The sequence below is a fragment of the Thermomyces dupontii genome (genome assembly GCF_041956625.1).
Source record: "Thermomyces dupontii strain NRRL 2155 unplaced genomic scaffold VTN31scaffold_2, whole genome shotgun sequence".
NCBI lineage: Eukaryota > Fungi > Ascomycota > Eurotiomycetes > Eurotiales > Trichocomaceae > Thermomyces > Thermomyces dupontii.
Window position 1 is genome coordinate 1 of NW_027192308.1, and position 14,084 is coordinate 14,084.

The following is a 14,084-nucleotide window of genomic DNA, read 5'->3' on the forward strand; positions in this document are numbered from 1 at the left end:
CAGTACCAACAGGACCAGAAATCGGGACACTCGAGATAAAATTGCTTCAGAACAGGTCGATGGTTGGGACCAATGATCTCTTACGCTTTTGCATTCATGCTGCAAACCTGGAAATCCACGAAGCATCAATTGGCAACGAAAGAACAAGAATTTCCACGAAACTACTCGTATGCTCCCTGTTAGAATCTCAGCGCCCTCATCTCCTGTTCATGTCCCTCACACGTGCCAATCTGATAAACTGAGACAACGACATGAAAACCAGACAGCCCAAGATGGCGGAAGACGATGCAACATTCTAAGAACAAGGAACAAAACTGGCGACTTCCGATCTCACATTGTCCGCAATAGCAAAACATGATATCAGAAGATTCCGGTCCACCTCACTGACTGCCCACCCATGGTCGAAGAGACTAGGCCAGTTAAGCAGCCACGTCAAAATCTGCGGGCGTATGATGTTGGCCGAACGACTCCAAGTTTCTGGCATATTCCGTAGGAGCGAATCCCCCGGATTCGGCGTCAAATGTGATCCAGCGTTCCAACTTTTCAGGTTAGCACGGGGATATTTTCAGGACGGGCACCGAAGAGAACTTACCTCTGCGATGCAGAGTCCCAACCAAATGCTCCGCCGTGCTCTCGTGATGATAAAAGAGGGCATCTCAATATGTCGGGCTTCCTCGTCGGGCATATCTGTGAAGAAGCCCCCCGGGTAGCACAGCCGACCCCATAAATAGCCCCGGATATGGAAATCCTCCGGGAGTTCTTTGTTGGTGCCGATCCTGTCAAATCTAAGTCGGCTGGCCGAATCTTGGTGCTCTCTGCTCTTCCGTGATGAGTCAAAGTTTGGCTGTGGCAATTCATCAGTCCAAGAAGATATCGCGTCTCTTGCTGCAAGGATCCTGTATGAGTCCCAAGAAGTTGATCTTTCTCGGCGCCATTGCGAAGAGAAACGACTCGACTCGTTCGGGGCCCAGCTGGGAACGGAACGATGCGAGCTCTTGGGCATCAATATGGTGAGTGTTCAAGCCTCAGTTCAAAGCCACACCAGGTACGCAGTACTTGGAAGAGGATTGGATGAGTGTGACATGCCATTTGGCTGTTGGCGCATCTACGACCAATAAGAGCTGAAGATTCGGCTGGATTATTCCTGAAATGGTTCGTTTCCATAGCTTCGTCCGCCAATGACAAGTCGGGGATTCGTTTGAACCATCCCCTCTCCCGTAAACGTCCATCTTCAGCATGGGAAGAGCAGCTTGGGGCGTTCAGCACCGGTAGCGCACAGCTGCTCGATGAGAGTTGGCAGAAATATCCGTGTGCGTCCAAGTTACTCTGAAGATAGCATGGCTCTGGGGATGTGCAAGCGGTGCGAGAAATTCGCGTTTCTTCAACTTCAGGTTGCTACTGCGTCAATGTCGGTTGTTAGCCGGCTAACGAAGCTTGACTAGAGTCAAAAGAGGAAACTTGAATGCTTCGGAAGATTGATCATCTTGTCCAGCATTAAATGTTGAGTGTCACAATCAATTGAACTAACGAGGTTCTTGGTACAGTGAAGAATGCATGGATATATTCGCGGCAGAACTTGCGCTCGGAAGTCATGCGGTCCCCAATGTAAGGCGAATCTCCCACGTCACCAGGCGAGAAGGGCAGTTTCACAATGGAAACATACGGAGCAGCTTTTGCGGGAAAGAGTCATCACAAATGAATCGAGTTGTTGCACACTGGACGGGATCAAACGTCGATAAAACCGTGAGTCGACGTTGCCAATGGCCACTCTCAAGCTCCCGCAAGCGTCTGAAAAGGCCCTGAAAAGTCTCGGAGACGAGGAATCTTGGATCTCACGGTAGATATCCGCGGACGTCTTCGTCGACACCGTTGAGTGAATCAAGTCGTGGTCTTCAGGCGACTGCGGACATCTTGGTACGGCTCGTTCACGCGATTGCGGCGTTTAGTTGCGATCGTTCGGGCTCTTCCGAGTCGGCACGACTTTCCTTGCGGGGTTTGGTTCGATGGCATAGGATAGGAATAGCAATTCAAAGGGCAGGAACAATCGACGACTGCGAATTCATCAGCGGGACTGTTTGCAACGGAGAGGAAGCCCCTGTGTGTAGGCGGCAGAGAGGTGTTAGGCCCGGTGGTGACGAAGCTCTGGCTAATCGAAGTGCGCCGGAAAACCGACCCCGGTCCGAACCCTTTGGGCGAACCCTTCCGCAAACCCCTGCCAAGAACGCGGGGAAACCGTCGGCGAACCCTTCAATCGGGACGCGCGAAACCCATTTTGGTAAAGTGTGAACCCAATTATCGGGTAATTCCTCCAAATGAACCCTAATTATCGGCCCATCCCTCCACACGAACCTCACCGCCGCCCAACTTTCGACGGCGATATCTCGACGACGGCGAGGTATGTCGCGACATGCATTCCCCATGCCTGAAACGCCGTCTGGCTTTCTTTTCATCTATAGAACATGGGGCTAGCCCTCTGCGTATTGGTGTACCACTACCCGGAAATTGCCTACTAGCTTTAGGTATGGTTTTGGATCTGTAATTTTACAGGATTGAGCTGCTGTTCCTCAAGTACACGGGCCAAATCATGAATCATCCACTCCGTACACATCGCAATGTGCTACTGTAGCAGCCTTCATGCCTTTTGATGACCACTCGTTCCAGCATCAATTGATGTTTCTGAACTTCCTGTGCTGTTAGCAGTAATTGAAACTATAGGTAGCCTACTTATTACTTCGTGGAAACTGCAGTTGGAGCAGAGTGGCGCAGAGCATGGATTTTCGCTGAAGTTGAAGAACAAACATGGCCGCACTCCCTAGCCTATCAGAACGGGGGTGCACCCCGACAACATGGATATGCCTTGAATCTCTGAAGGACCACCAAAAACAAGCATAATCAGTCCTTCAAGAATAGAGCGTTATTCTTGAGTCATTTAGCTGTGAACATCTTCATTCTTGCTTGAATTGGCGGAGAAACGTCACTGAGCCAATTTTCATTTGTGTGTCCGCTGGTGCGTAGCTGCTCAAGAACGGACAAAGCTGTCCCTGGCTTGTTTTTGTCCTGCAATATCGAGGGCTTCGCGTCTAGAGAAGTATTCTTTGATTGTTTCTGATGTTTGGTTGGATGCATGGCAGCAGATTCCTCCGAATACATTTGACAAACAACTGTTGGAACATTTCAGACGCCAATCCCATCAGACAATCTGGACCATGCTTATACGCAATCTAGAATCATTGAAAGTAAAGCAAGGATTCATGACTCTGACCAGTTTCAATCGAACAATCAGAATAACAGTGACGAGAAAAAAAAAAAATCCAAAAACCACAACAATAACAACAAAAAACTCAAACCCTTCCGAAACCAATCTAACTTGGTGACCAATATAATAGTAGTGATTGAGCTGATAGTATCTCGCAGCTTGGATGAGAAGTTCGGCCGCTCACACTCAGCGTCAGCTGAGTCTCGCGGATTACATTCATTACTTGGCCTTTCAGCCTTTTCAACCTGGTGTTTTCTTTCTGTCGTCGACAGCGCATCCCTGCGGCGGGGCGTTGGAATTGAGTCGGGGTTTCGATCTTGAGCCAACCGGAGTCATCCGGGGTTATAATCAATGGGAGATTTGTCTCTTTCGGGAAGATCATAGGCTGCCGACAGCTCACGTCGAAGTGTAATTTGACCGCCGGTCGACTGGTTGTTCGCGTAGATTCCTCCAGCAAGACCCAGTCGTCAATTCTTGCTGCCGGCTCGTGGAGCACCTCCCAGACCCCAATATCCGGGGCCTCCATGGCCTCCTGCCAGCGAACAGTCCTGGGTGGCTTCTGAGTCTGATGGTAGATAGTATGCACGTGAAATAGTTGTTGACGTTAGATAAAGACCATCACCAGCTTGGGGACATGGGCACGCACTCGACCAATTGTAGTGGGTAGCAGTTGTCGCAACGAAACTGGACACCAAAAGATCCAAACCGCCAATTGACTTTGATGGCTTCACAGTGGGCATGTCGTTTACAGGTTTGTAAGCTTCTCCCCCGAAGGTAACTTCAGTCATGGGTTGTTGTTTTGGTTGATCGTTCGAGTTCTCGGAGGACATCATGTCACATTGCCACGTCCTGGTGTAGTTAATCTCAACCTTGGGCAGACTGGCCGAGAATGATTGGCAACGAGGCAGCTCGAAGACCCGGAACGACGAAAGGACCAGCTTGCACAAGCCGGAGAAGACCATCTTGTCTGTCGTTGGTTTTGTATGATATCGAAAAAGCTTGTCTCAAGGTCGAGGTGGCGAACGTGGTCTGCCTTGCAGGCGCTTGAAGGAAGGAAAGTTGTGACGATATGGATGGTAAGAAAGCTTTTTTGCGTGGAAGCCTGTCTGAACAAGTTGTGGTAGCGAGGAAGATAATTTGGAGAGCTCTGCTAAGGAGTTGAAGAGGAAGAAGAAGTCAAGATCGAGGAGACTTGAAGAGGATGCTTAAATATCCTCGTTTGGCAAAGAAACACGCTCAACATCCAATCAAAGACTTCTTGTGAACTTTCCATTGACGGATCTCTGCGCACAATTTTGCCAGAATTCTGATAACAGGACATTGTGCACATTCTTCATTGGTACTTCTGGTCGGAAGCTTCCGTCTACATGTAGTAACTGTGCGCTTGATCTCGGTCAGGGCCTGCTACAATACCGGACCGAAGGACGTGTTCGATAGAATTTGATTCTCTTGTTGATGAACCTACGAATAGCCTTGATGCATTTGTGGAGTGCAGAATTCTTTAGAGAATCAGTCTCGTCAGTCGGAACAGCATGAACAGCTCTCGGTACTTTTGATACAGCAAGTCAACAGTATCTGCTTGCCGGTTCTTGTTTTGCCAAATATTTGCGTTGGAGGAGCTTTTCCTTCAACTTGCCAATTACTTGAGATAGTACTGATATTCCTGACTGAGGCTGAGCGCGGTCGGAGCCAGCCGAGCTAGATGGCCAATGGCTCCCGGAGTAATTTGCCTTAGAGATTATCAATATTATGACTTGGTTGGCAGGTCGCAAAGACTGATTACTTGTTAAGCAAGCCTGTATCTGTGAAAGTCGACTTGACGCAGCAAACATGATCCTGTTTTCCTATGACATTGCATGTGACCAGCCGTTACTACTGTCAAAATGGCTGCAATCTTCATCCACCAATTCATCTTACAAATCAATTGTTCTTGTCATGAGTTGTTGCTTTGCAGTCTCAATAGCTGTACAAGGTGTAGTACCCTGATACTTATCAAGATCAACTTGCTGTACTTGGCCAGCAACAAGTGCAATGTTTCTAGGACATGATGAATCACGTGACATAATCACAGGCCTTCCAGAGTCATGTTCAGGCCGGCGGCCATTCGGATGGGCTGGCGAACACAAGCCTTGCTGTGCATGCACTGAGCTCGTCGTACATCGTAGGGAAAAGGATAGTTGGAGGTCGGCGGGTTAAACCACTTGGTGGATGCTGCGCGTCCACGCCGCCCGATGGGTGACGGCGACTGGTTCTGTATTTTTACTACTGGTTACTTCACAAACTCACGCATGTAAGTGAAGTATCTGGCAGTTCATTTTGTTTGCAAAATCTCCAGTTTGAGGTCATGTGCGTGTCTCTCCTGCATGGATTCATCCGTTGCATGCCCTCTCAGCCTCTCCGACCATCTCTCTCACCTGCTCTCACAGGATCTCAGTCCGCGTCCATCCGCTCCCTGCGTTCGCGAGCCCCATCTCAAGGACGATTCTCATGTGGAAACTCCCTCCCATGGTGCCTGGATTGCTCCGATGTCGGACCAGACGTGATCTCCTTCGCTCCTGCGCAGTACTCACACTGCGGATCAAAATCTTGCCAATTGCCAGGTTTCGGGATGGACTCCCATGCGATTGGACTTTTGATTGAGCTCATTGAACCCTGGACGGATGCTGTCAACCCCTTAGTCGTGTCCAATGGATCGCCTAACTGTGAAAAATCCATCGTGTATGATAGTAACGAGACTCTCAATGCAATCTCAATCTGCCGGTGTTTTTAGTGATCCCCAATAGTTCTAGACATGCCAAAAGGGCTTGTGCGGTCCAGAAACTCATCTTCAACTGCAGGCGCGCAACTATCATGACAGGGAAAGGTAGCCAACCTGCTCAATCCTCTGCCTAATCAGTTCGCAGTCACTGGTCTCGTATTCGATACACTTGGCCATTGATCAAGCGGTACCTAAGTTCTCAACCTTGTCAAATTCGCTCCCTTCAGGCTCTGCGGGCGTACCACGGTTGACCTACAATGCCGCACCTCGCGCAGCTGCATCTCCTATCCGATCTGGATGTACTAACTGGATTTGGCAGAAGCTACTGTTCTCCATGTGTACAGCTCAGCGGATGATAAACCTACTGCAGCCTCTCATCTTTGGTTGGATTAACCTGGGAGATTGCCACCTCTTTTCTATCCTAGTCTACAACGTGTCTCCTTCAGGTCCTCGACATCGCTTATCTGCTCGTGCGTATCCGCTCTCCTGCAGATTTCCTCATTCCAATTTTCGCAGTCAGAAATCCTTGTCATAAGCTGACTGGGTTTTCCATCCCTTGATCAAGGGTTCGGCACTCTTGAGTCCCCGCGCTTATAGCGTCGTCACACCTAGCGTCTATGGTGAATATGTAATACCTCGACGCGTGAAGTGGAAGTCACAAACTTGACCGCTGAGTCTCAGATTTGTTTCGCTTTGAGAATTCATGCCTCCTCATTGACTCTTGGTTTATATTTTCCGCAACCCTACCAGGAGCTGCGCTGCATATTTGCGTGCCCATTGTCTCCATCCTACTTACTCTAATGCCTGCCTGAACTAAGCTCGTGAAATCTGTTGAATTATGGCAGGTTATGTAGCATGTCACAAGTTTCAGAGGAGTCGGATGCCAGCGGTAAGACTAATGTCAATTCTCACTGAATCTACTTACCCATCCACCATGTGGGTGGGAGTGACCTCAATTTAGGCACATCATCTGACAAACGAAATGCAAGAAACAAAAGGAACGACAAACAACCGAGTCAGAAAAGTACTCAAAGAGTCACTGCGATTCATCAGATAATCAACAAAATCAGGCCTCCAAGATGAGGAGTAAGTAGCTCAGGACCCTGACTCCATTTGCTCTGACTTTGAATCACTCCGACCCAGATGATATTGACTTTCTTGAGGCTCTGAGCTTGATCTCATTGACCTAGACACTCGTTCCATTTGCTCTGGCCCTGATTCCACTTGATCTGACACTGACTCATTCTACTTCGAGGCTACGAGCTGATTTCATTGACTTAGACCCTGATTCCAATTCTTCTTGGTTTCTGAGCTGGATAGAAACAAGTGTAACTATACGCTCCAAGTCCGAATCCCAGAAGATACTGCCGTTTCTTGGACCATCACGCCGGCGATTGTTCTTCGGGACCTCCCCTCTCAACCCCTCGCAGCTTGGGCGGCGTTTGACTAGACGGCGATGCCCTTCGCTTCCGAGGGTGCACGATAGTCGTCCGATCAAAGTCGATCGCCATCACCATTTGCCGCTCAGAGTTCCAGACCAGATTGGCATCACGGATGTCATCGTGAATGACTCCAGATGATTCAAGCGCCTGCAGCGTCTTCTTCCGCTCAGCAGAGATGTCGACGTTGTCCGGCCAGCTCCTTTTCTCCAGACTCTCCCCACCCCACGACATGAGCATCATCTGCGTGACACGAGCCAGACTGACAAGGGGGTACGGCCGCTGCAGGGTGATGATGCCCAGGTAGACCGGGATCCTCGTTCCCTGAATCGAAGCGAGCCGAGCGTAGACGCGAGACTCGTGCTCCAGCAGAGGCTCGTCCACCGACTGCACACCTTTGCCGACAAACGTGTAGCCATACCCGGTCAAGGTGATCTTGAAAAGGACGCCGGTGGCTCCGTAAAAGCCCCATCGATCCATGCAGATGCAGCCCTCATCGAGATTGCGCGCAAGCTGCTTCCGAGTGAGTCGGCTGAGATCTTCTCGCGTCAGCAGATGCTTCGTCGTGGTCATGCCTCTGCGATGGCGCGCGATGTTCGGACATGCCGGGTCCAAAGACAGGCCGTGGACAAGGCCAGAAAGGCATTCTTGCGTACAATATGGAAAGTCTTCCTGGGGCGCACTCCGCTTTCGAGGTGACCGGCGACGCTGGCCACCTTCCGGCTGAGACGACCCACTCTGTTTGAATTGGCGTCGAAGCGCGAATGGCGGAACATAATCTCTATCAACTGGATTGTCCGGCTCACCGCTCTCGTCACTTGTATCTCCCCCATGGTCTCGCAATCGCCGCAACTCATCGGCCGGAATATAATCAGAAGAAGTATGCGGCCATTTGATGAGGCACTTTTCGGCGTCGCTGATCCACTGCGCAGGCTTCCGTTCCGACCGCAGAGCCAACATGGCCAAGGTCGCCAGCTGGGCGACCGGAGACCGCCGAGCTTCGAAATCCCTGACATGAGTCACTGGCGTATAGTGAAAAAATAGCCGCCAAGGGGCTGACTCCTCAATCTTCAAGAGGATCAACGAGTGCCCGGATGAAAGATAACCATACAGGACGCCACTTCTAATCATGTAGTCGAAGGTTTGGCAGAGAACCTTCGCCACAATCTCCTCCTTGGTTTCTTTAGAGTCGGACCTCCCGGATTCTCTGCGCAGGAGCACTTGGAAGAAGAGGTCGGAGGGCGGCGAAGCCAGCACTTGCGCGATCGTTTCCGCGCGTAATTTATGGGCCGCCTTGTACTCTCCCAGAAAGATCGGTTCATCCGTACCACTCCCTGCCGATTTACGCATACACCATCGATCGGGAATCCGTCGCGCGCTGCTGCGGTCCGACTTGCTCCTGGGGTGCGACCTATCCCTCGGCGCTCGCGTTGTCTTTCTGGTCCAGACTCTGGCCAGTGTTTCGGAAAGAAAGCTCGTCCATATTCCCCACATGTCTGAGGTATGCCAAGACGACTTGTCGTACCGGGGACTCGATGGCCCCATGGACATAGGGCCGGACATCTAGCTCATTTTGTTGACGACTTTCTAGTAGGTTTGACCGGATGGCGTTGACGTGGATATACGACGGAAAGAGCTGCTTGTTGGACAGCTCTTCCAGGAACATGTTGTAAACCCGAGAATGCTCATTCTCAAAGTCGTCCCAACGGTGAAGCTCCCGTGGATACCACTTGCCATCTACATTGGTCATTCCCCCGGATGTCACTTTGGCGGAGTCATTTTCGACAGACAGAGTAGAAACGAGAAAATCTTGAACGAGCTGGAGATAACGCTCCAGAGATGTTGGCGCACGTTCCGCTTCGAATCTGTCAGCTCGTTCTTTCTCCCTTTCAGCTCGCTCTTCCGCTGCCTCTCGTTTTCGTTTTTCCTCGGCCAACCGCCGCAGCAATGTTTCATGGTCCAGATTTTCGAAATCCATGGTTCAAAGCGCGGAAGATCGATCTTGTTCTGGGAACCACTCGTAAGTACTCGTACGTGTTCGGTTCCCTTGGAGGGAGGTAAGTGGTAGTAGGTAGGTACCGGAGAAGACGTTCTCACGGAAGAGGTTCTTTAGCACCTCAATGCAAATCATCAAGGAATCCGCAATTGATGATTGTAGGTCATAGAACTACCTAGTCACAGTTCGAATCATTAGGAGGAAACAAGTTGTCGAGTCGAAGAAGAGATGGACTGTTTGCGCTGCCCAAAGTTGATTCATCCCTTCCGTTGGGCATTCTGACTTCCTGCCCCAGATTTCTTGGCCCTAACTAGGTACAGAGTAGGCCTACTCCGTACACAATCTCGATGCTAACCATTAGCTCAATGCCTCCAACCTGATCTTTAGAGGTCAAATATCCCGAAAACGTCGACAGCCACCAATAATCCCCTCTAGAGCGTCGCTGGGCTGCTTCCTACTTGACAGTCGCGCCTCTTCTCGTCGTTAATTTGTGGCCTCAGGCACAAGGACAGCGGTTTCATACGAGTACGCTAAACCCGATTTAGTAAGGGACCAAGGTTAACTAAGCATCCCTGTTTTTCCAAGACTTCAGCTTGACCAGACCTTCAAAGCTCGATGCAGCAGAATAGGTCAAACGAGAGACGACGGAATCTCCTGCCTGCGGCTGCTGCGGTACCAATTTCACGAAATTCCCCATCACAGGGCGGACCTGCTGCGGAGCGTGGCAAGTATGGTTGTGAGCAAACCGTCGAGCGTGGAACGAAAGTCTGCCAATTCGGAACACAGGAACACGCGAGCAGCCTTTGCTGACGAGTCCAGGACGCCTGGTGATTCGCGAGCGAGACGTCAGCGGCGGAGCAATTCTGTCGGCTCGTCCCTCTCATCCCGAGCAACAAAGGCGAGGGTGCAAAAACCCCGCTTGGCAACATACACATCGATGAAGCTGTCCGAGACGGCCGCTCTGGAACAGGTCCTGGCGGAACTGAGACACGACACTGCGTGGCGACTCCGGGCTAAATCGGAGGAACCACAGCCGCTGCCGGAACCAACACACAATGTGTCGGGACCGCCTCAGTATGATGCCGAGAACAATGCACCGGTATCGAGACAGACCGCGTCGGCTTCGCAAACACCGCCGCCGGAATCAACGGTGGCAATCGACCATGACGCGGATGAAGACCCTTTCGCACTGATCGACCTGGAGGGGTGGTACCAGGCCCGCAGAACGAGACCTCGATGGATTTAGTCATCTTGAGCGTGGGGTTCCTATAGGACGCCTCGAGATTTTTCGAGTTTGTTTCCGTTTTCAATGATTTCTGGGATGCATGGCAGCCGAAGTCCTGGGCATTTGGCGCACTGGCATGTTCTTTTCCACAGACTTTGAGTTGGTCCTAATCACGATCTCCTTGGATGCGTAAGCATCAAAGTACAGTAGGTATGAACAAGTTCGCTCAACGCAGAGTTCCCAACGGTTGGTGAATACGCTTGTTGCGAGTGATGTTCTATTCTCTGAGGTTCGATCCATGCAGGTTAGTTGGATGTCCAATCTTGCGTACGCAAGCTCATAGCGTAAATCCGAGCCTGGTCTTGCACTGCCATAACCAGGAACAAGTGCCCGCGCGTCCGATGTTGATTATCGACTGCCGCCCAGAAATCCCTCTGCGAATATCTCCTACCAGTTTCGACCAACGCGATCATCCTCACCAGGCAAACCATCGACTCGACCTCCATTCAAACTGCGAACGGTGTTCTCGGTGGCCGTAGGCCACCCCTTGTGCATGATGCGAACTGAACCACTCTAAAGGCATGTACTACACACCGAGGGAAGTGCTCATCAGATCCAATTGAAACGGTAACCATTAGATCAGGAGACCATCCTGTCTACAACTCAGAGTAGGCAACAAAATTGAACGGGATGCCTACAGTGGTCTGAGTATATTGCCACCTCTTTTCTATCCTGAGTTGCTACAGTGGTCTCAGTATGGTAGGCAAACCGGATTCTGCTTATTCGACTTGGTGATTTGCTGTGATGGAGCACCATCTTCTAGAAGGGTCCAAGGCAATTCCCTTGGATGGCTCTGTACCGACTCGTCAAAGAAAAGGACTCTTGTCTTCGCAGACGAGACCCGAGTCGACTTCTGTGAGTGATTCCCTTCTGCCTTGGAGCCCACCATCCCATGCGGATTCGATTTGAGAATGGGGACTGTGCCTGCGGAAAAAGGACTGTTCCCTTGATCCTGGTCCAAAGTCCATCTCCGTCGTCCTGCTTCCACTTCGCCGATCAGCATCATGCCGCTTGATTCGCTTCACACTGCATGCGCGCTGGATGACATCCCGTACTCGTCCTAACCTAGGTCAGCAGCTGCATGGCAATGCACTCTGGAATCTGGCAAAACACAACTCCTCCGGCCATTCGTGCCATCACAAAGTACCTGCATTTGTAGAAGTGACGGCGGTTACCTCTTAGCAATCGTGACCAAAGTCTCGAACAAAAAAAAGAACTACTAATGCAGCGAGATAAAAAGTCTCATATTCAGTCATGATCATAAGGAATGTCATGACCCGAATCTGCTGACGATTACCGCGGGATCTTCTCCCTGAATGCCGCAGTTGGGCTTTTTGGGCGGCCATTCATCCCTGAGCGAAGTTGGACTGCGGATTCCTTCGCCAAAGGGCGCGCTGCTATCAGATTGATAAATATTGCCAGTCACGTTGATAGGGGCGGAATGGCACAAAGAAACGTGTTGTCACCTGTGAACAACGTTTCTTCCAAATGGGCCAAAGACATCAGGGTTGAGATAGAGTGCTATGAGAACAAAAGTAGGTATTACATATCGAGCTTAGCGATCCCTAGCTAGCCGTGATGTACAGATTCGGCATCCTGACGGGGTCGCTTTGGCCAGTCCTTAGGTGCCAGACGGGATCGCTTCTTGAGAGATTGAATCCGTTCCTGCGTGGGCCGGCGATCGATGCGGCAGCGGTGAAAGTCGATGATCAGAACGCGGCCCAACTCCTCGTTCCAAAGCATGTTGTCCAGCCTGAGATCCTCATGCACCACCCCGCACAAACGAAGCTGCTTCCTCGAGCGCGAAATCTCTCCACTCAACGTCGAGCCGGCCTCGACCGAGCGGATCTTCTCGCCCGCCCAGCCCATCAGCAACATGTGCTGGATCCTCCCGGCTCCGTGTAGAAAATAGATCTGGGCCAGACCGATGGCCCCAAGGAACACCGGGACTGCCAGACCCTGCACCTTCTGGAGGATTCTGTAAATCTCCGCCTCCCGAGAGACCTCCCTCCAGAGACACGACGTAGTCCCTTTCCCGATGACCGTATACCCGTACGTGGCGCAGGTGATCCTGAAGGGCGCTCCGTAAGACCCACACCGGCCGACAGGCGTGCAGCCGTGATCGGGGTCCCGGTCGAGCTGCCGCTTCAGCATCTGCACGAGTTGAACGGCATCGATGGGGTGCTGATCCCCGTCGAGGCCTTGCCGATGGAGGTCGACATTGGGGCACGCGTCATCCAGCCGACCGCCTTGTCGCAGCCCGAGAAGGCATCGCTGCGTGCAAAAGTGGGCCGCGTGCCGCTGGTCCTGTCCACGCTGCTGGCCGGTGGACGAGCCCGCGGAACGCGTCGATGATCCCCGCTCGCTTGTCGGAGACGACGTCACTTGGCTGAATCCTCGCTTCCGGCCCTGTGCTGCCGGGACATCGTCGGAGTCGGAACTGTCGGCGTGGGGTGGCCGAGAAGATTCCTCCGGGGACCTGCAGCTGTTCGTCATCGACCGGGTCGGGATGCGACGACCCTCCGCGACACACTCTGACGGGGGCGACGATGGCAGAAACTCGGAGCCAGAGTCATCGGGAATACTGTACTCCGAATCTGGAGGCGTCTGTGCGAGCTCTTCCCTGGGGATCTGCGCACGTTCGCGATCAAAGCTAACCACCCACTTTTGACGACCTGTCATCATTTCTGCACGCACTCCATTGTCTCGGACCTTGGTTTGTAGACACATCAGACAAAAGCAAAGGACCCGCGCGATCGCCGTTCTCTCGATGTCAGTAACCCCGGAGTCTCCCTGAACCATGTCCATGTTGGGCTCGCTCCGATAAAAGTACAGTGTCCCGGGTTCATCTTTCCTGACTTGCAGAAACACGTAGGCGAGGCCATTCGAAATGTATGAAAACTCCAGACCTTCCTGGAGCATGACGTCGTATTCCTGGGCCAGTGTCGACCCAGTCAACATCTCCGCATTTCTCTTCGCTTTCTCATCCTTGTCGGTCGGGATTTTGTCTTGCTGGACGACTTCATCCCAGAGTTTCATCGGCCTGAGCCCGACTCGAAGATGCCGTTCGCTGAGTTTGTGGGGAGGTTTTAGCTCTACTGTTGCGATTAGGCCGTTTGAGGGATTGCTGTCCGCATTGGCGTCTTTTCGGTGAACGCAATACCTATCCGGGCGATTACGCCCTGTCCCTGACCGAAGATCGCTTTCGTCCTCTTCCCTCTCTAGCATGTTGGCGTTTTGTTCTCAAAACTCACGCCGTCAGTCAGTCCAAAATGCTCCCGGGCGGCCGGGATCTTGCATAGCTCGGTGATGATACTGGAGACTGGCTCTTCCACCGCCATGCCCTCATA

At 51.7% G+C, this 14,084-nt stretch overlaps 6 protein-coding genes across 6 annotated transcripts; 2 read left to right on the forward strand and 4 right to left on the reverse strand.

Moving 5' to 3' along the window:
* Positions 1-419: 419 nt before the first annotated feature.
* VTN31DRAFT_2383 (uncharacterized protein) lies at positions 420-1,003 on the reverse strand (the record flags this gene model as incomplete). Its single annotated transcript, XM_069402545.1, has 2 exons — positions 420-539; positions 593-1,003. 2 exons carry the CDS (start codon positions 1,001-1,003, stop codon positions 420-422), a joined length of 531 nt encoding a protein of 176 aa, XP_069261816.1.
* Positions 1,004-1,760: 757 nt separating this feature from the next.
* VTN31DRAFT_2384 (uncharacterized protein) lies at positions 1,761-2,286 on the forward strand (the record flags this gene model as incomplete). The annotated part of the gene is made up of 3 exons (XM_069402546.1): positions 1,761-1,837; positions 1,897-1,914; positions 2,124-2,286. 3 exons carry the CDS (start codon positions 1,761-1,763, stop codon positions 2,284-2,286), a joined length of 258 nt encoding a protein of 85 aa, XP_069261817.1.
* A 5,110-nt stretch (positions 2,287-7,396) lies between these two features.
* VTN31DRAFT_2385 (uncharacterized protein) lies at positions 7,397-8,803 on the reverse strand (the record flags this gene model as incomplete). Its single annotated transcript, XM_069402547.1, has 1 exon — positions 7,397-8,803. The coding sequence occupies one exon, from the start codon at positions 8,801-8,803 to the stop codon at positions 7,397-7,399; it is 1,407 nt and encodes a 468-aa protein (XP_069261818.1).
* A 61-nt stretch (positions 8,804-8,864) lies between these two features.
* Positions 8,865-9,431, reverse strand: VTN31DRAFT_2386 (uncharacterized protein; the record flags this gene model as incomplete). The annotated part of the gene is made up of 1 exon (XM_069402548.1): positions 8,865-9,431. One exon carries the CDS (start codon positions 9,429-9,431, stop codon positions 8,865-8,867), a length of 567 nt encoding a protein of 188 aa, XP_069261819.1.
* Positions 9,432-10,179: 748 nt separating this feature from the next.
* On the forward strand, positions 10,180-10,695 carry VTN31DRAFT_2387 (uncharacterized protein; the record flags this gene model as incomplete). Its single annotated transcript, XM_069402549.1, has 2 exons — positions 10,180-10,214; positions 10,269-10,695. The coding sequence occupies 2 exons, from the start codon at positions 10,180-10,182 to the stop codon at positions 10,693-10,695; spliced, it is 462 nt and encodes a 153-aa protein (XP_069261820.1).
* A 1,608-nt stretch (positions 10,696-12,303) lies between these two features.
* Positions 12,304-13,962, reverse strand: VTN31DRAFT_2388 (uncharacterized protein; the record flags this gene model as incomplete). Its single annotated transcript, XM_069402550.1, has 1 exon — positions 12,304-13,962. One exon carries the CDS (start codon positions 13,960-13,962, stop codon positions 12,304-12,306), a length of 1,659 nt encoding a protein of 552 aa, XP_069261821.1.
* Positions 13,963-14,084: the final 122 nt, after the last annotated feature.